General features: G+C 41.3%; 2 protein-coding genes and 1 pseudogene across 12 annotated transcripts in view; 2 read left to right on the top strand and 1 right to left on the bottom strand.

Annotated features, from left to right (window-relative positions):
- Nucleotides 1-8,304, top strand: part of VPS13B (vacuolar protein sorting 13 homolog B) — a 685,469-nt gene extending 677,165 nt beyond the window's left edge. For all 9 annotated transcript variants that reach the window (XM_039853834.1, XM_039853836.1, XM_039853835.1 and 6 more), the window contains 4 exons: nt 984-1,160; nt 3,335-3,437; nt 3,967-4,216; nt 8,032-8,304. In XM_039853834.1, the coding sequence (XP_039709768.1) occupies nt 984-1,160; nt 3,335-3,437; nt 3,967-4,216; nt 8,032-8,280 (779 nt within the window). In that variant the 3' untranslated portion in view covers nt 8,281-8,304. The remainder of the gene's footprint in view (nt 1-983; nt 1,161-3,334; nt 3,438-3,966; nt 4,217-8,031) is intronic.
- An 822-nt stretch (nt 8,305-9,126) lies between these two features.
- LOC120595724 (uncharacterized) lies at nt 9,127-9,303 on the top strand (annotated as a pseudogene).
- A 1,205-nt stretch (nt 9,304-10,508) lies between these two features.
- COX6C (cytochrome c oxidase subunit 6C) lies at nt 10,509-19,113 on the bottom strand. 3 transcript variants are annotated; one of them, XM_039853853.1, is made up of 4 exons: nt 18,958-19,113; nt 17,325-17,454; nt 16,086-16,214; nt 10,509-10,629 (listed from the first exon to the last, which is right to left on the bottom strand). In XM_039853853.1, the coding sequence occupies exons 1-3, from the start codon at nt 19,017-19,019 to the stop codon at nt 16,101-16,103; spliced, it is 306 nt and encodes a 101-aa protein (XP_039709787.1). In that variant the 5' UTR covers nt 19,020-19,113; the 3' UTR covers nt 10,509-10,629; nt 16,086-16,100. The 3 variants fall into 3 exon arrangements, with proteins under 3 accessions (XP_039709787.1, XP_039709788.1, XP_039709789.1); XM_039853854.1 differs by lacking the exon at nt 18,958-19,113 and adding an exon at nt 18,854-18,950; XM_039853855.1 differs by lacking the exon at nt 18,958-19,113 and adding an exon at nt 18,250-18,670.
- Nucleotides 19,114-22,610: the final 3,497 nt, after the last annotated feature.

Here is a 22,610-nt window from a genome sequence, read left to right as displayed (position 1 = left end):
AAAATAACAATAAAAAGTATGATGCAGCAGGTCCTTGAATAAAGTCATTTTAGTATTGATAAGATGCTGTAAGAACTTAACTCTTATTTATATCAGTCTATGGAAAAATTAGTTTTGTTATACATCATTTTGTTTAAAGTCGCAGAACCTATCTTCAACCTTAAGTGAAGATTTAACTGTATATTAAATACATAAACCAGTAACATAGTTGTTTATTATCATTACCAGGTATTATGTGCACAACTGTACGTGCTGTACTTTTATACGACTGGCAGTGTGGTAGGTTCATTTGCACCAGCGTCACCACAAATACATTGAGTAATGCATAGCACTGCATTGGAACAGTTTGACGTCACTAGACACTAGGAATTTCTCAGCTCCATTGTAATCTTTTGTGACCACCATCATTTGTGCAGTCCATCGTTGTCCGAAATGTCATTATGTGGCACCTGACTGTAATAGAAGTAACAATTACTCTTATTAAATAATTATTAATATATTAAGTTATTATTAAAGAATTGTTCTTATTAAAAGGGAGAAAACAGAAATGGTCTGGCCTCTTCCAGTTTTTTTATCTTCTGGCTTCATCGAAAATTTATTAGGCTGAGCAGGCTCACTCTCCGGCTAAGGAATTGTCAGCTCTCTTCTCTCAACTGTGTTGCCTGGTTTTCTGGAGAAAGGCATGTGGGCGTCACTTTGGAATAATCTGAGATGTTTACTAAGTTCTGAACCAAACTTCACAGATCCTGACTCTGATGGAACAAAACCAGTCTGCACATCATGTTTTGATGAAGATAATAAAAGTCTAACTTAAACTTCCCTCAGTGTACTTACATAATTGGTAAATAAATGTAGAGAACTTTATAATGAAGGTGGGGTTTCATCGTCGATCCAAATAAAACTATGCTCCAGATTGAAGATTTTCCCTTTCTCAGGATTTTAAGCGTCAGCCCTTACTGGGAAAAACTTTGCTTGTTTTTCAGGTGCAATTGCTGGTATAGTCGATCAGCCAATGCAAAACTTCCAGAAAACATCCGAGACCCATGCTTCAGCAGGACACAAGGCCAAGGGTGTTATCTCGGGTGTGGGGAAAGGAATCATGGGGGTGTTCACCAAACCCATCGGAGGAGCGGCTGAGCTCGTGTCGCAGACTGGTTACGGTGAGTCGATGGAAACCTGTTGGCCACTCAGACGTTGTCACTTCGTTTGTGTTACTGTACCAAGGGTTCCCGAAGGTGATCTAGACTTCATGCGGCAAGAGTGAAAAATAAAAGGAGTAAATGTGTAAGGAGATGAGTAGCTGTCTTTCTCTCCTCCTTGTGCTTATCCACATGAAGAGTTCAATTGTGCTATTCATAGTAAATTATAATAATAAAATTATAGAGCCAGGAAACCAATTAGTAATTTCAATATATGTATACATGTCATGGAATCTTTTTACAGTACATTTAATAAAATAGACTTTAATGAAAAGTAACCAGTTAGAGATCGAAGGCAATATGTAGACTGTATTGAAGCAGAGAATTATTACTTTTTCTGGTAAGCAATTTGAAAGGAAAAATAGATTAAGAGGCAGAAAGATATCTTTAAATTACAATGTATATGTATTTGGGAAGTGAGAGAGGGTGGAACACGCATGTGTGGGCCTTGCCTGTCTGTAGGTGTCTGCACACATGTGCCCACAGAGCTTGGTGCTTGGTGTGACTTTCTCACCTGCAGACTCCGTGCTGCTGTTGGAGCCAGGCCAGGTCTCACGGCCAGTGGCAGCAAAGACATATGACTGCAACTGGAATCTTTCCCCAGGCAGGCAGCTGTGGAGAAGTGGGGCTCGTGGCGCTGCTTGCACTTGCAGAGTGGAGTCCAGGGCCTCCCCCCATCCGTGCGCGTGCACACAGGAACGGGTGTGAGAAAGGCCTCCTCCCATGCTGTTTTCTGCATATTCTTGACAGAGCACATGGAAGTGACTTTTAATGAACAGATGACTAGAATTACCTTTTTACCCAAAATCAGTGTCATCATTTCGGTGGTGACGCAGGCTGCCTAGCTAGTATCACAGACGAGGCGTGCTCCCTCATTTTTAAGACATGTGAGCACTCTGCATCTGGCCACACAATCTGCAGGGGACATTTCACTGCAGGCATCCTCAGTAGATCTGACAAGAAGCAGCCAGATCAGGGCATTAAAACAGCGTCAGAAAGGGAGCGAGCAGCGGACCAATGCCCGGACTCAGGCAGCTGTCGGAGAGGCTCCTTTAAGAGACCAGACAGATCCACACAGATGCGAACATGTTCCTCTTCGCTTCTCCCCGGCCTCCTCCCTCTTTGTTTCTGTCTCTCCTTCTGTGAATGACATTTCCACTCACAGGGAAACTGACAAAAAGGACTTCTGCATCTCATAAGAGGACAGAGTTAAGTACTCCCTTATCAAATGCTTACACATTAATAAAAACGGTATTCTTTTTCCTATAGACCAGTGAGGGAAAGTCAGCTCATACTTCATAAATTCCTTTGGTTTCGAAAATGCCATTGTCCCTCACCATGCGTTTCCCAGGGCCAGGGAGCTCTCCTTATGTAAGAGCATCTCAGAACAGAGCCTCACGTGGCCTTATTGGTCTCCATCATTCTTGTAAAACTTTTATGACCACACTGAAGGTTTTACAAACCACTAACTCTTAGTCTAATGACTGAGCCTCATTTATAAACATTTACAAGCCCTCAGAAAGCACACATGCTGTACCATCTTTGGTTCTGGAGAGTCTCTTTAGAGGCCTGCGTAGCTGCTGCTCGGTGCCCTCATTTGGTGCTGGCACCAGAGAGAGCGTGTCATAAACCAGAGGCCCCAAGAGCGCTCATAAATGTATATGGATTCATGTTGAACAGCTGGATTAAGTCACTTAAATACTGTATCTAGGCAAACTGTGCCTTTGTGCACATCTCTGTTGTGTTTTTTTATTATTTGACCAGCCACGGCACAGATACAGAGGTATTGTTATATTAAGCAACAAAGTCAACTAACAGTCGACTTTTTTATCACATAAATTGTAAATGATGTGTAAACCATTGTTCAGGACCAGTTATACCCAGGAGCATTATGCTTCCTCTAATTCTCAGTCTGTGCTTGCACTGTAACTGATTCGAATTTCGGTTCGTAGTTAATGTAAGGTCAGGATTAAGAGCATTGCAGTGCTTAATGATTATCTATACACTTACTTCCAAAGACGTGAGGTCATTTTGGATCTGTAGCATTTTATGGGTGGCGCAAAGCAGATGACGTCACTGTAGCATGGACCTGTTTTCTAGAAAACAACTAGTAAAACTCCCTTCTCTTACCACAGGTATTCTACATGGAGCTGGACTTTCTCAGCTTCCCAAACAGCGCTATCAGCCAAGTGATCTACATGCTGACCAGGCTCCAAATAGCCACGTCAAATACGTCTGGTAAAGTTATCGAGACACTTGCTCAACTGCACACGCACACTGTTCGCTAAGGGGGCCTGGCTTTCTCTCAGGATGACAAGCTGCACTTCCAGGGGCTTCCAAGAGGAGCAGTCGTGGCCAGCATCTCAGGCAGCACGTCCTAGAGCCAGGGAAAAGCCGCTGTCCCCAGCTCTGGGCCTGCCACACAGGGGAGGGCACATATCGCCAGAGAAGCTGGGGCCTGCAAGAGGGCCTGAGATTCTCTGGCCTCCTAATTAGGGGTGACATGTCTGATGGGAAGAAAGGGAACTGACCAGAGCTGCGGGCCATCTTTTCCCCAGAAGGAGGTGGGCTCTGTTGACCAGAATCAGTTTGAGAATTAAAGTGACGATTACATTTCAAGCTAAAATTAACACTCAGCCTGCTGAGGGCCCTTTGTCCTTGGGCAGCATTGTGTAGGATGGCCCCAGCCCTTGGTACAACAGTGAGCGCTGATGTTGATCATTTTTCCAAAGCTGGCTCCTGGCCTCATTTTTCTCTTTTGCAACAGGAAAATGCTTCAGTCTCTGGGCAGACCAGAAGTCTACATGGCCCTGGATGTGGTTCTGGTGAGGGGCTCAGGCCAGGAGCATGAAGGGTGCCTGCTGCTGACATCAGAAGTGCTCTTCGTGGTGAGTGTCAGTGAGGACACACAGCAGCAGGCCTTCCCCGTCACGGAGATCGACTGTGCACAGGACAGCAAGCAAAACAACCTGCTCGTCGTGCAGCTCAGGCAGCCGAGAGTAGCCTGCGATGTGGAGGTACAGTTCATAAAACAGGGTGACTGAGGCTAGTTTCCAGCGAAGTCAGCATGTGGGCTGATCGCTTGTACCGGGCATTTATGGAACCCACAACCTCTGCAGTGGCTACTGGAGGAAGGAGTGTGGGAAGTGAGGGGGCCCTTGCAGAAGGGAGTTCAGAAGGCCCACCCAGGCATACATGTGAGCCTTTCCCAGGGAAGCCTAACAGTAGGCCAAATGGACTCACGACCTGGGGCTAAGCCACCTTATGAATTGAACAAGGCTTCATTATCATGAGACTGGAGTGGACAGGACAGGACAGGACAATGGAACTCCAGAACAAGCAGGTCTGTACAAGGGCTAGGACAGAGGCGGTCACGAGGTGGGCCCACGCCTGCACATGGCCTAGGCGAGGCTGCAGCTGGTCTGTGGAACTGGAGAGCACTGCCGTAGAGGCGAGAGGCGTCGTGCCTGGAGCAGGGCATGAGCACTAAGCCAGACCTGTGCAGGTTCACACACCAGGAGGTCTGACTCCCTCCCTCCCCCACACCCAATCCCTGAGACTTGAGAGATCGGGATTTTGTAAACAGATACATCACTCCCATCCCTTGCTCTGTGTCCTGTGTGGCTCTGTCTGTTCTCTTCCGCATAGGACAGTTTCTCATCCCATAAGTTCTACGGGGTACCTCCTGGGGTGCTGCTTAGGCTCTTGGGGCAGCTTCCTGGCCACACAGCTCCTGAGATGTTCTGGCTGCCGGCTCTTGGCCACACATACGTTGATGTGAAACAAGCAGGGCATACTCGGTGTCAGGGGTCAGGGGTGAACACCGACAATAGTGGCACATGCTTCCTGCAGTCCAGCCCGGGTCAGCAGATGTGCCCACTGGAAAGCTGCCCTCTGCGCCTGCCTCCCGCTCAGCCTGATCTATGGGGCCCTAAGAGTTGACCTCAGAAAAAGACATCTTTTCCCACGTGGCAAGATGGGGGTGGATCGGGGACAGTGTGGAGCCCAAGAGTCCTAAACTGGGCACTGAGGGGCCCCGGGAAAAGACAGCAAACCTGCCTCTAGCAGGTCCTGCCCGGTTCCTTCATTATTTTCTTCCTGGTATGGAAGCCTGTGTCTCCCTCACACCACTGTTTGGGTAAAATTATCTGAGATGGAAGGCAGCCAAGCACAACAACTGAGATTTCTCTAGTTTCTTGGATCACAATCAGTCAGGCTTTAAGCTGGGGCTTGGCACTAGGACTGCATTGCTGCTTCGAGTTGATGACTTTCTGGGAATAAACAGAGGTCAGATGTCCAGGCTGACTTTATTAGATCTGCCAAAATCTTCTGATCTAGTTGACAATAAAGCAGCAGTGATGTGGCTACAGGATTTGGCAGCGGATAGCATCATTATCTTCAAGTCCTTGGTCCTTAACGAGAAACTTCCAAGGCCCTGAGGAGTATCCGTGACCATCATTATTCCTTAGCTGTTTGGGAAATATTTCAGATCCTAAACTATTGAGACGAGAGATTCATCTTTTGCTGTTAAACTGTCTATTGTGATCCTTCTCTCTTCAGCTTTTCTGTCTGAGGAGGGTACTGTAGGGAATTACCATAGCTGGAGGGAACTAGACCTCAGTTTCTCTAGGGGGTAGTGAGGTGATATCCGGAGTCACCCCCCCTGGAAGCTGCCAAGGCTGAGACCGTGGGACCACCGAGTTGGAGGCAGAAGCACTGCCACTCTGGACACCATGCTCTTCGCTGCTTTTCCATCGGTGGTCAGGGATGACAGAGGGTTGGGATTAAGGGATGGCAAAAACAGACGTGGAAAAAGACTGAGCAGGAACTGCAGGGCTGTGATCAGAGATACTGAGCTCAGATGGCAGCGCCTGGCACTGGACAGAAAAGGTAGATGTCCAGTGTGCTTCAGCCTCCAAATTCTACTTAGTATCTATTCCACTTTACCTCTCCCCTCAATTCCTCATAAGAAACAATTGCCCCCTTAGTCCTGTGTCCAAACCCCAAATTTTTCCAGTCACCCCAAAGGGTACTCAAGCTGCAGAACAAACTAGTCACTTTTCTCCTGAGACAGTAAACCCTTCCTTCAGAGTGCTGTAATCCAGTGTAGAGTCTGTATGTGTGTGTGTGTGGTCGGGGGGTCACTCAGTGGTGCTGTTTGACACAGTGAATTTTCTGTGGTTGGCACCCATGTCAGTGCATACCAACCTAATCCACAGACATAAAGCTGGGTTAAGAAGCCTACCTGCTGTCTTCCAGGGAAAACTAAGAACAGTATTTTAAGATCTTTATATAAAATGGCTTTTCTGGTTTTTGCTTTAGATACTAGGAAACACAGCTCCTTTGAATTTTGAAAGGAATTAACTTGTAGATGACATCATTCAGTTTATTCAAATATGGGAGGATTCAGATTTTTTAAAATCAGCATTTGCTTTTCTTGGTTAAATGCAGCCATTTTTAGGGTAATAATTGCTTAATGTGCCTGGCACATTACTGAAATCCCTTATGAGAAGCTCAAAATGAATCAGGTCAGTTTACTCCTTGGCCAGGTTCCTTCCACAACACGGTTTTCCTGTGCTGCCGTTCAGGAGGAGCAATTAGGACTGTGCATGCAAAGCTTTCCAGATGGATTCTGACCCCATCAAATGATATCATCGGGGCTCTGGCTTTTGCCTGGTGCTGCGCAGCTTTCATGTGTCAGTGAATCTTTGGGGGCCTTTATTTTTCTTCCTAAGACTAAAAATGAGACGCAAACTCTAACAGATACCCTGCTTACTATTCTGCCGGCCTCTTTACCACCCCACTGGCTTTCTGCAACTTTTAAGACACCTTTGGCCATTGTTTATGTGCCCTGCACAGGAAACATACAGAAATTCTTTATGTTACTACTTTGAGAACTAAAAAGCCCTCTTTAAAAGTTTTTAATTCTTCCAGAGTGGGCTTGCCAACATTTAGTAAAAACCACTGTAAGGTCAGTGGCTACCTGATTCCCACAGACCCGAGGCTTACACTGGAAACTTACCAGTCCCCTTATGTACACACTAGTTCGCTACAGATTCAGGGTGGGAGTAATTTATAGCTCCGACTGCCTTTGATGGGTGCTTTCTCAGAAAACCTCACTTACGAACTTACGTAGTATATTTCAGTTGTTTGAGTTCCACTGAAGATGAGCCAGACTTTTATGAACCATAAATGTACTTTGCATCCTCCTTTTTTCCATAAAAATTTCCCCTTCCTCTGCCCAGTTTTATTTTATCTGGCTTTAAATCCTAGTATTTATAAAAACAGAAAATGTTACAGTTCAAAAGGTATTTTTTTACTGCTCTGTCCAAAGCCACTGGTTTGAAAGAGGTGCCCTTCACTTTTTCTGTTAGACTTAAAAGGTTGTCTGAAAAGGGTTGAGGACGCAGGCGAACAGCTTTTATTTCAGAGCTTAGTTTAACTGTGATTAGATTTAAGCAGAAACCCCCTGTGAAAGGGGTTTAGCAGGATTCATTCTTTGTTCCTGGGCTGGTTAATAAAGAGCAGTGACAAATGTTTTAATAGTTAACGAGTAAAATGTTACCAAATCAACTTTAAACATGGGAGTTTTACATACCACCAAATGCTTATTCAAAGGAGGTTGTCCTTATGTTCTTGTGTAGCTTTTTGTTATACTGCTGAAATTAGAGTTATTGCAAGAAGAAAAGGGAAACGGTTTTGGATTAAATGGCTTTATTAGGTAACCTAAAAATATATCAAATGTATCAAGGCAGAAGAAAAGGAGTAGTTTTGTTGTGGTAGTCTCCTTATGAGTTTAACAACTAAAGCATCTTTTATTTTTGGATCCCAGGTGGACGGAGTCCGAGAGAGACTATCAGAGCAACAGTACAGCAGACTTGTGGACTATGTCACAAAGACATCTTGTCACCTGTCCCCCAGCTGCTCTTCCATGCAGACACCATGCCCTGTGGTAGCTGTGGAACCTCTCCCCTCCACTGTGAAAACATACCATTATATGGTTGATCCGCATTTTGCTCAAGTCTTCATTAGTAAATTTACCATGGTGAAAAATAAAGCCCTGAGGAAAGGGTTCCCCTGAGGCCCCTCCTCTGGTGTCCATTCCTGCTTGTGCAATTTATTTTTGAAAAAGAAACCTAACTAGCTCTAACATCTGATATTGGCTCCAAGATCAACACTTTTCCGTAGTTAATAGGTAATTTTCTAGCCTCTTCTAAAATTCAGATTCTTCCTTCTAAAACTTGACACTAATGGATAAAAAATTCTTCCTTTCCCATTTGGAGACAATGATTAACAGAATCCTGTATGTTGTACTCTTACCATAGAAAATGCATTCCTTTTTGCTTTTATTTGCTAAAATTTTGACTGTAATTAGGACCTGTTAATTCTCAACTCTAACGTAAAATGTGGTCAGGCCTTAAGAATAGAATAGCAGGGAAAACATTAAAACTTCATCCCGCGTTACATCTCATTTTAGGCTGAGACTGTTCTTTGCCTAACGCCCTCATCTGCAAAGGGTGTCTTTAAATGAAATTACATGTTTAGGAGTTTATTAACTTGTTAAATTTCTTATATGTGATGCTATTTAAGTGAAAGCTCATGTGTGTGTTTCTACTTTAAAGTCTACAGTTTACGAAATTTACCATTCTGATGACTATCCATACATTTCGGAACAGTTTTTTCTAGTTTGTTTTACTAAGTCAAGCTTAGAGTACATCTTTTGTGTCAACTGATGAAGACTCAAAATGCTCATTGAGTTTTACTTTCATAAAACATACCACCTTTGACATGCCCTGTGGAAGGGGTATACCGGGTTCATGCTGCCCTGCTGCACTGGGTAAGAGTCAAGAACCTCAAAATTAACCTCAGTGAACCAGACCAAATTGTTTATTTTGAATTGACTTGCTCAAGTATAAGGATATTCCTGGTCTACAGCCATGCCACCCTGAACACACCCGATCCCGTCGATCTTGGAAGCCAAGCAGGGTCGGGCCTGGTTAGTACTTGGATGGACCCGATCCCGTCGATCTTGGAAGCTAAGCAGGGTCGGGCCTGGTTAGTACTTGGATGGGAGACCACCTAGGAAGACCTGATGCTGTAGGCGTTATAAAAAAAAAAAAAAAATCCTGGTTTCTAATACTATTATTTTGCATTTAATGACACGTTTGGCTCAAGATCCTAAGTCACTAGATATCATGTTTAATATTCAGTAAATATCTCAAGACTCCAATTAAAACACTGGTTACATCCAAACTTGGGCCTGCAACCTGTTACCTTAGTGAGACACTAAGAAAATTCAATTTCACATGCCCACTGATCTTTAATTGAAGTCTCAGGTTATTGGGCATAAGAAGTCACATTAATTATTTCTGAAAGCAACACTGCTAATGGACAGTGCAGACTGAATATGGAAAAATGGTTCCTCCATTAGTAAGTTATCACACTCATTTAGGAAAGAGAGTTGTCAGCCTCAAGAGTAACTATTTTAAGAATGTAAATATGTATTCATATCTTTTATGGTAACTGTGCTTACTAAGAATTATTATATAAAATTGTTTAAAATAAAAGGAATCTTTCAATTCCTGACCACACCTAAATGTGTATTGTTACCAGGGGTTTTTATTAAATGCAAATTTTCACTGATAACAGGATTTAAATTAGCTCACATTAGGACTTAAGAACTAAGTTAAAAAGGATGAAACTTTTGTTATGACAATTGATTAAATTTGCTTTGGAAAAATAAACGATGTTTAAAGCTCTCTGCGGTATCACTTTGATCACAACAAAATAACAAAGGGAGAAAGGTCCTAAGATCTAAAAGTTAGCACAGCCATTAGCAGACACGACTCAAATGCCACTTAACTCGGCTAGATACATATTCCAAATTGCACGTATATCCTATATTGTTAGCTCTTTAATAAAGCATTACTGAATAAAGAACCCTTAATTTCAGTTATCTATTACGTCTGTCTGGTGGTCGATCCAGCAAGGCTACCAAACGGTGACGCTAAGACCCCAGGACACATTTTATTGGACAGCGATCTCTGTCTCTTCTGAGAGCCCACAGTGTAGTAGTCATGGTGGGCTCATGTAGGCCCCCTAAACTGATGGCCCAGGACCAAGAAACTATGCTGAGCAGTACCTAGGAAATGGACAAAATATAAGAGCAATCAAAAATGTCCTAAAATAATGATATTTTTTAATACTGAAATCAAGTTACTTAAGACTCACAATCCATTAAAACCCCTAACCAATTCTGATGCAACTGCCCAGATATATCGGTGAAAATAAATAAGCAAAGACTTATTGTCCACAGTATTTGTTAACTGTTTATTTATCAAGAGAAACTATTTCTTAGCCCAAATATTCATGCTTCATATTTCAGGAACACAGGTCAGTGACAAAATTTTCATGGAAGTCAACTCAAATTCTGTGGAGAAAAACACAATGGCTAAGTTAATGATAAGCATTCTCAATATCTCACCACCCTTGAGATCACCTGAGGTCTATTCCTACTAGTGGAGCCCCCACACTTTGCTCACTCATGTTTCACCCAGAAGCCCAGTTCAGGCTGCCTGGGCTCCAGGTCCATCCTCCACCAAGCTCCCTGACCAGCCTCTTTTCCATTTATGGCATTACCACACCTTACACTGGTTTATTGTTTTCATTTACCAAATTCTGCTTTTTAGTTATCTCTTAAGTCTACCCCTCTCCTTTCCTTCCTCATACCCACATACTGTTTTAAAAGTGGCAGCCCATCTGCTCTAAACAATTTCTTTGTCTCCAAATCCATTTTTCTTATTGGTTTTTAAACACAACCAACTTCTTATAAAAAAGGTTAATCATCCTGTTAACATCTGATCGTGACGTACACCCATTGTGGAAAATTTGAAAAGTTCAAAGGTGTAAGAAAACACCAATGTTAAGATTAAGATTCCACACAGAACCAGTAATATTTTCTTGATCTTTTTACCTTCAGTCTTTTTTTAATGTGCAATTTAACAGATCATACTTAAAATTCTTAGTTTTCTATTATAATCTCTTCATGTTACTTTGTGAATATCATTTCTAATGGACCTAACAGTAGTATGAAAAAGGCACAATTCCTTATCAATTTTCCAACCACTGGAAATAAAGTTCTAAGTAATTTTATGGCTAATTACTGCATGCATCTATCTGCATTTCAGATATTAAGATAAACTATACAAATGGAATATTACAGAATTGAATCTAATATCAGGCAAGTAACTTAATCAAAATCATCCTTGAATCTTTCAGAAAACCAATCTAAATCCAATGCAGGTCTCCCCAAACCCCTACCCCCAATCTTGGGGAAGATATATACATGTGGCATGTGGAATGCTCACTTGGGTAGTCTGCCTGAAAAGCAGATTCTCATTCCCCTCATCACATCAAACTCACACTGGGGTGGTGGAGATCACCTATCTCTGTTACACTGTTCTATCTTTTTTGTTGACCTGCATAAAGTTAAATACATGAACGTTCATCCGGTACTTGATACATGTTTTCACATAAATTCAGTGGACGACCTTTCATCAGCACACAATCCCTTCATCCGTCCTTTTCTAGACATAAAATCTTAATTCGCACTATCCAGAGGCATAAGGACTTTGTAGACATGACAGACCAAACCGGAATCTATGGGAAGCCATCAAGTCACTTATGGACGCCCAATTAACAAAAGGTGTCAATAACTTTTTAAAGCAGTTCTAAAAATGTGATTTTTTTCCTAATGCCAATCTACCAATTAATAATATGTGAAATGATTTTTAACATAAGTAACTTCGTATGCCTGCAAGGTGGTGCACTAAAAAGCACCAGACTCCCATTCCCCCACAGAAAAAGAAAAACATATGCACCAAAGTGTGTGTGAGAACTCTAGAAATCAGTTAAGAATCTGCAGCAAACAAACACCTAAACAAGAAAAAGCGACACTCGAAACTGAGATTTTTTTCTCACCTTTGCCCCACCCCTTATAAGTGCAACAGCGTGGTCAGGAGGAACCTAACCAATTCCTGGCTCCTCCCCTCAGGACAGAAGGAAGTGAGCCCTGCTTGCAACTTTCTGGCTTGAGGGACTTTTCTATCTTGCCAATCTCAGAACACTGATGGGACTGGTGACAGTTTAGATAGCAGATTGCAAACTGCTGAAAGCAGTGATGGGTCCCACAACACCAGAGAGCTGCAAAGCAGCTGAAGACTCAAGGGCACCAATGAGCAATAGGTTATGGGCAGAACAGAAAAAGAGCTAAGGATACTAGAGAAAGCCAGTGTGAGAATCTTAGGAATTCTTAAAAGCAACTGAGTATAACTGCAACAAAAATGCCTGCAAAGGCTCAAGGAAGACATAGCCCCAGAAAAAGTCAGAAACAACCCGAGCTTTAGTGCCAGGCTGTTTAGTGAAGATCTTCCCCTGCATGAAGCCAGTCCACGCACAATGCACACAGTGGGAGAGGTGGCTATTTAACATGATAAAGACTTTAAAACAACTGTCTTAAATATGCTCCAGCGAAAGAAGTCAAGACAACTAAACAAAATCAAGAAAACTACATGAACAAATTGAGAATATCAACAAAGGAATTGTTTTAAACATAGAAAATACAGTAACTGAATTGAAAAACTCATTAGAGGGTTTCAACAACAGACTCACACACAGGCAAATCTGAAAACAGTTTTCTGAATTGAATCAGAGAAGCAAAAAGAAAAAAAGTAAATGAGAGCTTAAAGGACTTAAATTTATTTTTTAAAATGGCCAAAAACTGCCCAAATTTGAAGAAATGGATATACAAATACAAGAAGTTACTTGAAAGTAGGATGAACCCAAAAAGACCCCACCAAGACACACTGTAGTCAAACTGACAAAAACCAAAGACATGAATCTTGAAAACAGCAAGAGAGAAAACTTTCACAACCTACAAGAGACAGCCTCTGTAAGACTGTCAGTGGATTTCTCAGTACAAACCTTGCAGGTCAGAAGGTTGTCGAATATATTTAAAGTGCTCAAAAAAAAAACACTGTCAAAAGAGAATACTGTATCTAGCAAGAGTCCTTCGCAAACGAAGAAATTAAAGACATTCTCAGATAAATAAAAGTTAAAGGATTAGGAACTCATTACTACTAGGTCTGCAATGAGAGTTCTACAAGTTGAAATTAAAATATATGAGACAATAATGCAAAGCCATGTTAAAATATAGTTCTCCAGTAACAGATGCATAGATGTGGTTCTAGGGTTAATCGGTCAAGATCCTGAATTTGACATGAGACTATAAAGACATGGAATGGTTCAGAGGAGGATCAATACATTTTCCACTACAAAGTCATCCTTTACGCCCTCAGGGACATGTCTTCAAGCTGAAGAGCAGAAAGAGCAGCCACAGCCTGAAAAGAACAGCTTTCTGGATGCCTTTCCAGCAGTTTTCTCCTTAACCTCCAACTTCCATTTAAAATGAGGCTCACGCGGCAGCAAGTCCATACAACATCATTACGATTATTCTCCTCTACCTTAGAGGGGCATTCTTCATAATAATGTTGAAATGCTGTTTTTTACAAGTACTTTAACCTGTGATAATTATTTTAAAAATTTTAACACTAACTGAATAATGCAGATCTTAGGGACAATTAAGGCAGCATTCAATTATAGTGGATATTGTAACAAGGACATGGAAAATCTACTTTTAACGTACCAATCTTGTTTTTAGAAAAATTCTTTTCCAGTATTTCAATAAAAGTTATTTTATAGGGGATACTTAAAACTAGTATTTAAGCTTTAAATGACAGTAGTATTGGCATAGAATAAAATGACAACTATTTATTGTATCAATTTCTAATACTATATAGAATTTCTTGTAATATATTTGTTTTCACGTTCAGATGTTTCTAACTGCATCGTCTACTTGTTATGATCATCTCACTTCGTAAATAAAAAGAAGACTTGAACAACATTACTACAAATTGGACATAACAGTTACAAAACATTCTAAGCAATGAAAACAGAAAACACAATACTCTCAACTGCTTATGGAACATTCTGCAGGACAGACCATGACAGATCCATAAACTGGTAAGGAAATTGAATCAGTAATCAAAAACCTCCCAACAAAGGCTTCACAGGTGAATTACACTAAACATTTAAAGAATACCAATCTTCCTCAAGCTCTTCCAAAAAAAACTGAAGAGAACACTTTTAAATTTAAATTTAATTTTTAAAACTAAAACCTCTTAGAAGAGAACAAGAGAAGCTTTATGACATTGGATTTGGCAATGATTTCCTAGATGACACCAAAAGCACAGGCAACAAAAATATTACATAAATTAGACTCCATCAAAATTTAAATGTCTGTTCATCAGACACAATCAATAGAGTGAAGTCAATCTACAGAATGGGAGAAAATATTTGCAAATTATACAGGGTTTAAAGCAGTGGTCCCCAACCTTTTGGCACCAGGGACAGGTTCTCCTATGAGAGTCTAATGCCTGATGATCTGAGGTGGAGCTAAAGCTGTGATGCTGGCGCTGGGGAGCGGCTGCAAATACAGATGAAGCTTTGCTCACCCACCGCTCACCTGATGTACGGCCCAGTTCCTAACAGGCCACAGACCTGCACTGGTCCGCAGTTGGAGACTCCTGGTTTAAAGAACTACAACTCAACAACGACCAAAAACCCAATTAGATTAAAAATAGGCAAAGGATTTGAACAGACATTTCTCCAAAAAACATATACAAATGGTCAAGCATGAGAAAAAAATGCTCAACATCATTAACCATTATGAAACTATAAATGAAAACCACAATGAAATATCACCTCACATCCATTCGGATGAGGATTATCAAAAAAAAAAAAAAACCACCGGAAACACTAGTGTTAGCAAGGATATGGAGAATCTGTATGTTGGTAGTAGTGTAGGGAGGAGGCAAGAGAATGAAAATGTTAATCAAGCCACAATCAGAGACCGCAGTGTGCTGATCAACCTTGCAGCCAGGCCAGGAAGACACCTGCAGAACAAAGAAAGATTTCTGCTGTGGTTGCTAACAACCCATTCTCCACATCTGTGAAGCGGAAACCGGAACCAAGACCAAGAGTCATTACCTATGGCTAAAACTATGAGGGAACCTATGAATTAAAGGCTAGGAACTGCCAAGCAGGCCTTTCACTCTACATACTCTTACCATCCCCTCCCAAATACTTCCCCTTCTTCACTGTATGTCCATATCAAAGGAAATGGGAACTAAAGAATGACATATAAACTGAATACCCTGAACACTCAGGATCCCTCCCACTGTCCCTCACTCTCTGCCTCTGAGAGGAGACCACACTCTCTGAAGTGTTACCCCTTCTCTAATAAACTTTCGCTGACTCACTTTGGCGCATGTGTTGAATTCTTTCTACACTCTCTGCCAAAGGGCCTCTTCTCTCCGTGTAGGGCTTGGTCTCCCCCCACCACCTCAGGGAAATTTGCCCTGTCCTGCATCAGTAGAGTGTAAAATGGTGCAGCCACTGTGTAAAATAATATGGTGGATCGTTGAAAATTATAAATAGGACTACCATATGATCCAGCAACTCCACTTCTGGAATTTACTCAATTCTAACACATGCTGTAACAAGATGAACCTTGAGGATGTTACAGTAAGTGAAATAAGCCAATCACACAGATAAATATGATGTAGGATGGTGCTTGCCAGGATTGGGAGGGAAGGGAGTTGTTTAATGGGTATAGTTTCAGTTCTGCAAGATGAAGAGTTTTGGAAATTGGTTGTATAACAATGTGACTGTACTTAATAATACTGAACTATACATTTAAAAATAGTGAAAATGGTAAATTTTATGTGTATTTTACCACAATTAAACAGTAACTTCAAATAACATTACCTTTATATTCTGAAATCACTTTGCACTCTGAAAGATACCAGCCTTCCTCATCTCCTCAAAATCTTTCATAGAATCATAATTTCTGTAGAAATCTGCATATGCCTTCTTCCTTGGTTCAGCCACAGCAAACTAAAAAGCAGCATATTCCATTAGGGCTTATTTTCCAGATTATTAGAAATTTACTATGTAAAGACAACAAATCAGAATGTTTGTGTTTATCTTTAACTTAACTCCATATTTAATAAAACAAAGGGTGGAGACATTGATACAGAAACAAAGAAAAAATCATGACATCAAACCTAGGTTTAATACCTGACCTAATTGTTTCAACCTCTACAAGAAACATCTTAATCATCTTAATCATCCAGCCTGGAATTTTTCGGTCAAGCACCCAAGTCAGGTAATCTGTCACAAGGGCCCTCTCCATCCTCCACCCTCTCATAAAAAGAAGCAATATGCAAGATAAAAAGATCTTGCATTCCCTTCCCACAAAAGAAGTCCTGATCTAAAAATAATCCTTTCTTTTCTTAATAGCTTCCTTGCCCCTTATTTTCTAGAAAAACCTTCCAAATTATACAAAGCTGGGAGATCCCTTCTAGTGGCTAAATGGGAAGCTACCTAATTCATGAATTGCTTAATAAAGCCAATTAGATCTTCAAATTTAATCAGGCGAATTTTGTTTTTAACAGTGCCAAACAGAACTACTGCCTTATCGCACTGCTTAAATAAAACAATTATAGCCTGTGTTATGAGCTGAATTGTGTCTCCCAGAATTCATGTTTGGAGATAAGATCTTTAAGGAAGTCATTAAACTGAGGTCTTTAGGGTGGGTGCAAATCCAATATGACTAGCATCCTTATAAAATTCAGATATGCTAATACAGAAGACCCTGTGAAGACAAAGACAGCCATCTACAAACCAAGGAGAAATCAGAAGAAATCAAGCCATCTTGTTCTTGGATTTCTAGCCTCCAGAGCAGAAAATAAATTTTGTTTAAGCTACTCAGTTTGTGGTACTTTGTGATAGCAGCCCTAGCAAAGTAATACAGGTTGATTTAAAGATGGAAGACAAGCTATCTGGTGAATGAGGTACTTTCCCGTCACATGAGGTGAGTGGAGGAAGAGTCAGGAATGAGCACATTAATCTTTAAGGCTATACGTTACTTATAAAAAAATAGTTCTAAATTTAAATTAGAACTGTATTTTTAGACTATAAGCACAAAGTAAAAGTCAAGCATACCTTATAGAAAGTTGCAACCCCCAGAGATATAATGACTGCTCCAATAATGTGAAATCGCAGACGCTTGGCCAGAAGGCCACGCATCTGAGGTTTCGTCAAAGCACTGGAAGTCATGGTAGTTGTATTTTCCCTGGTGGATAAAATTAAAAAGAAATTATTAGAACATCTAAAGAATTCTTATGCATAATGCATGTTAGTACCTAAGGAGGCACAGGAAGGATAGATAGTGGACTGACTTCTCCCACAAAACCTAAGATGTTTAATGGTTTAGCCTTGTGTGGAGGAACAAACTTTCCTTCACCAAGGTTCTTTAGGCAGGCCTAATAATAAAATAGACATGAAACAAGATCTGCAAGAAACAAATCTAATACATATGTATGGAACCCCACATAAATGAGAGTCAGAGACCCCCACATGCAGCAGAGATTCAGAGATAGGAAAGGGAATCTAGGTATACAAGACATAGAGCTAGGGATGAGGTAAATGTACCTTGGGGTCTTCGAAGGGTCACAGCCAAATAACAAAACATGTTTAGTAAATAAGTTTGTCTTGCCATAAAGATGGGTCAAAAAAATTACTGCTAATAATCTCTTGTTATAGGCAAGGCCCCTAATTCGAGTTCTTCTAGGTAAAGGGAAGTGCTGAAGTTTCTCTTGAGCCTGAAGCTAAAATCGCCCTTAGCTCAAAACAATCCGCATACCACAGCAGCACGTTCTGTGGTGACCTGTTCTGAACTCCCACATCTACTTCACCTTTTTCCTTCCCCTCTCAAGGGCTGAACGACAACCCTAAACAAATAAAGATAACTGCGGCACAAAATATATGGTGAAGCAAAAACTACAAACAAAAATCTGTACTAACTACTGGAACGGTAAGCAATGGCTCTAGAAGCGCATTTATAGCATTAACTCTTTTAGAAACTTACTATTAACTCACTCAATCTTCGAAACAACCATGTGAAACAAATTATTCTCACTTTATTGATGAGAAAGCCGGGGCACAGGAAGTGACTGAAACTCGGATGGGAACCAGCCGGTCCTCGAGATCACAGAGAAGCTCGGCCCCAAGGCTGCAGCGCGCGGGCGGTCCCCGCAGACCTCCCTCCCGTAACGCGGCCGGTGGGCTGGTGGAAAGACCAGGTGCGGGAGGGAGGCTGTAGGAAGTGCGGCCTCGCCTTCCTGCCACAGGCACTATGATCCTTCACAAAAGATACGGGAGAACACCGACCGAGCGCCAGCGTTATGGCTGAATCCCCAACGCTGACACGCCAAATGACAGCTAAATGAGCCCACTCCGTTTTACAAGTGGAAACACTGGGACCAGCCAGATCAAATGACCTAGCCAAGGTCACACTGACTAGGGAAAAAAACAACACAGCGGGCACGAGACCGGTCCAGCCGCCTTCAAAACCCGGCTGGTTTCTCAAGGCCTCCGCAGCCCACCGGCCCCCGCGGGACCCCCGCCACTCTCCTGAGGCCGCGGCAGGTCGTGCAGGGGTCGACAAGGCCGCGAAGTCCGAAGCTCCCCACCGTAGAGCTGCTGAGTCACGGCTCAAATCCAAGCAAAAAGAGCAGCCAGCGGGAGGCGACAGTTACGGGAACCCGAACGAGGGACGCAAAGAAATACGACTCACCTTAATACCAACGTCCTTCCAGATGGAGAAATGGATGACGCTCCAGCAGCGCGCAGGCGCATAAATAGAGGAAGCGACGAGGTTTCGGCGACGGTGGCCCAAAGAGTTCAAAAGGCTTCTGACGCGCCTGCCTACTCTCGCAGCTGAAGTTCATCTGGGGGGTTATTTAATCTATATGTCCTTCGATTTAGGGTTTGACCTTCTGAGTACGTTTCCTTAATAAGTTGGAGATATTGCTCTTACTCATATGCAGACTTGATATGAATTTACTACAGAATTCAAAGATATTTCATATGTAAATTTTTAAAAATTTACTCTACAAATGCAGTACAAATCTTCCTGGGCCCGTGGACTTCCCGAACCATGTGCACAAACCGACATTTTTATTATAACTGCCCTGTGTGAATAACCGCTTGGTTTGGATAAAGGGTGCATAAGACAGAGGATTCTTAGGAGCTCAGAGCCCAGCAGATGAAACAGACTTAAACAGATTAAACAGATTAATATCAATCTCAAACGGTGGGCGCTACCAGAGACATGACCCAGCTACTGCAGAAACAATTAGTAGATCTGTACCTCAGCAACATTTTTAAGGCTTCTTATCAAGGGTATACCCATCTAAAAATCTTCATATGGGATTTGTCCAGGTGGTAATTTGTTCCCGTTTCTTTCTCATCCCTATTTCCACTATTGGCCCAGAGAAGATTAAAGTTAGGACTTGCTTTGGCCAATGTAACATGAGTGGAAGTACAATGTGTCATTCTGGGTAGAAGCTTTACAACATGGCATGTAGTTTGCCTTGTTCTCTTTGCTCTGCCTTTCTTTCTTTCTTTTTCTTTTCTTTCTTTTCTCTTTCTCTTCTTTTATTTTTTTTCTTTCTTTCTTTCTTTTTCTTTTCTTTTTTTACTTTTATTAGCACTTATTTGATGCTAAATTTACTCCCAGGCCATAAGTTTTTGTTTCTTCAGTTTCTTCCAGGATATCTTTTTCTTCTGTGCAACCTCCTCTTCTGGTTTAGGAACAATCAGCTCTTTCTCAGTGAGAATCAGCGTGGCAGGGAGAGCTCAGGTAGGGTTAATCCACCCGTGAGCTCTGTAAATTCTGTGAGGCATCTTGGGAGCTATGTTCACCTGGATGTGCTGAAGGACCAGAGAATCTACATCTAAACATCAGCATTACTGCATTTTTAAGCATGTGCAGCAAAAATTCAGCACTCTTTTTCAGCCACTGACCCTGCATCCAGCCCCACTGTTTGGCCTGGGCACCACTCTAACAATTGGAACAATGGAACAATGGAATGGCACACATTGCTTCTGTAAGGTGACATCCTTCTGATACTTGGTGGCTTTTCAGATATGCATACCCTCGATGGTCTAGGCGGTTTCACGAGTGTTTTTAAAGTCAACATAAAGATATGAACCTCTTGATCTGCATGATTTTGTGGGTTTTTCTGCGTCAAGTGAATAGTAAACCATTTTCAGAGGTCACCTCAGACCACTTATGGGAATAGCTGTTCTGCCTTTCTTATAATGAAAATATTGATTGAGATGGCACCTTTGTCACCTGGGTCTATGAGAGACTAGAATAAGCTGAGCACTCCTATTAATCTGCACTGTCCAGGTTCAGTGAGTGAGAAATAACAGTATGGTAGTGAACAAGTGGTTATTCCACTGAGATTCACGGACTGTTTGCTCTTATAGACAAATTTAGCTCATCTTGACTGGTACAGGAGGTGTAAAAAAAAAAAAATAGTTATAGTTTTTTTGTTAGGGGTGTGTATGTCTAAGTGTTGAAACAGATAAAGTAAGTGATAGAGACCATGAGAGTGTGAAAAGGAAATGGGGACATTAAGGTGGCCCTGGAAATAACCTGTTTATCACCACAATTTCTCCTAAGTTGAAACAAAATGGGAGCCCTTCCAGGTTAAGGGCATCTGTAGGCCCAACCTAGGCCCTGAAGACTAGAGCCTCAGGCATCAGCTCCCCAAGGCGTCTTAGATTGAAAAGGTACTGTATTCTAGGGGACTATGGACACCCCAAAGTTTGTATATAGATCAGGGACAATGTTTTCTGACCACTCTGAGGCTGAGTTGCTGCTTTACTGTATTTATAAGCCCTATGTAGTACCTAGTAGTTTGCAAAACATGTTCACATATGTGTTTCCATTTTGTTCTCTCAATAATCCCATGAGATAGATGGTAGCCAGGGATTGGGGGAGTGCTGGTTTAGACAAAGAAACTGAGGATCATAGTAGTAGAAAAATATCAGAACTAGGAATAGAATATAGAGTGAGAGTCCTCCCACACAGGGCTATGGAGAGTACCTCCAGAGAAACAAATTCACTTCAGTGGATATCACTCATCAGTTTATGATAATTTGTTGAGTACCTATGGTATGCTCTGTGTTGCTATCCCTAATGGCTGAAAGGATAATCCCAAGAAGCGAATGAGGACACTCTCCAAATCAGTAACCTTTAGCTTCTCTTTAGTTGAATAAATATATCCTCATAGGTCCCACTCAGAAAATCTAAGAGATTATTTATTCAGACTAATAGTGACAAGGTCTGTGCAATACCTAAGTACCAGATATTGGTGTTCCTCTGACCATTTCAGAGCCAGCACTAATTAAAAACAATTTTCCCAGAATCGAGCTGACTTTAATCACAGAGGCTATACAGAGAGATATCCTGGCCTAATAAAGGCCTTTATGAAATGAAGTTGTTAAATGTGTCATATTAAACAAGCTGCATTAAGAATATAGAGAGAACAAAAAAAAATAATAATAATAATCAAAGTTTACTAAATAGAAAAAGAATCCAGAGGAGAGAGAAATTATATTTTCAGCTTCTAAGAGGACATAACAAAGTCAAAAGATAAATATCATTCTAAGATAGGACAATTGATAACGACTTTTTTATTTTTTTGTTAAAGAGGATCTCTTAGTAGTTACTTTAGGATCTCATTTTGAAATTGTATTGATTTTAATAGATGAATGTGGTGAATTAATTGAATCTAGTAACAAGGATGTCTTTAGCATCCAGATGCTCCTCTGGGGAGACAATCAGCTGTCAGAGGACTACATGGTCATCCTGACATTGGGCCACATTTAAAAATGGGGGCCCCAAACAAACATTTTGGAAAGGACCACCTCACCCACTACTACCTGAAAAATGGGTAGACCTGGCCCCTTTTGTACATCCCCTGTCTCCATTTGCCTTTAGCCTTCTCTCAATTACAAAAAGCCTGAATTTAAAATGTACTTGATATTCAAATGATTTATATGAAGGATTAACAAATCTATGTGTGATGTTTTAAGCTTCATTACAAAGAATAAGCAAAACCAAATCATCTCACTGCAATTAAAAAAGTATTTACTAATCACTACTATGTTCCCCAATGTGTGCCAGCCATTATGGGAAGTGGTAAGGAACTGTAAAACCCAGACCTTATGCTCCAATCGCTGGTAATTTTATTAAGGAGAAGAATCATGAAACCCAATACAAGAGAATAGAATTCAGAACCAAAATGAGATGAAAATAGTTAATACAGAAGAAAGTTTGGAAGATGCAAGATCAGTTTGAGATTATTCATTCATTCAACAAATATTTGCCAGCATCAACTACATGCCAAGCACAGTTCTACACTGTAGAGATAC

This window comes from Pteropus medius, unplaced genomic scaffold, assembly GCF_902729225.1.
Source record: "Pteropus medius unplaced genomic scaffold, Ma_sr-lr_union100, whole genome shotgun sequence".
NCBI classification, from domain to species: Eukaryota; Metazoa; Chordata; class Mammalia; order Chiroptera; family Pteropodidae; genus Pteropus; species Pteropus medius.
This window is presented reverse-complemented; position numbering and strand designations above follow the sequence as displayed.

What these genes read in the sequence shown, in the direction of transcription:
- COX6C (XM_039853853.1), bottom strand. Translation starts at nt 19,019, where the DNA reads ATGCGCCTGCGCGCTGCTGGAGCGTCATCCATTTCTCCATCTGGAAGG. An exon ending in GGAAGGACGTTGGTATTAAG is followed by an intron (nt 17,455 to 18,957) that starts GTGAGTCGTATT and finishes TTTATCCACCAG; the next exon opens with GGAAAATACAACTACCATGA. An exon ending in GGGTTGCAACTTTCTATAAG is followed by an intron (nt 16,215 to 17,324) that starts GTATGCTTGACT and finishes GCTGCTTTTTAG; the next exon opens with TTTGCTGTGGCTGAACCAAG.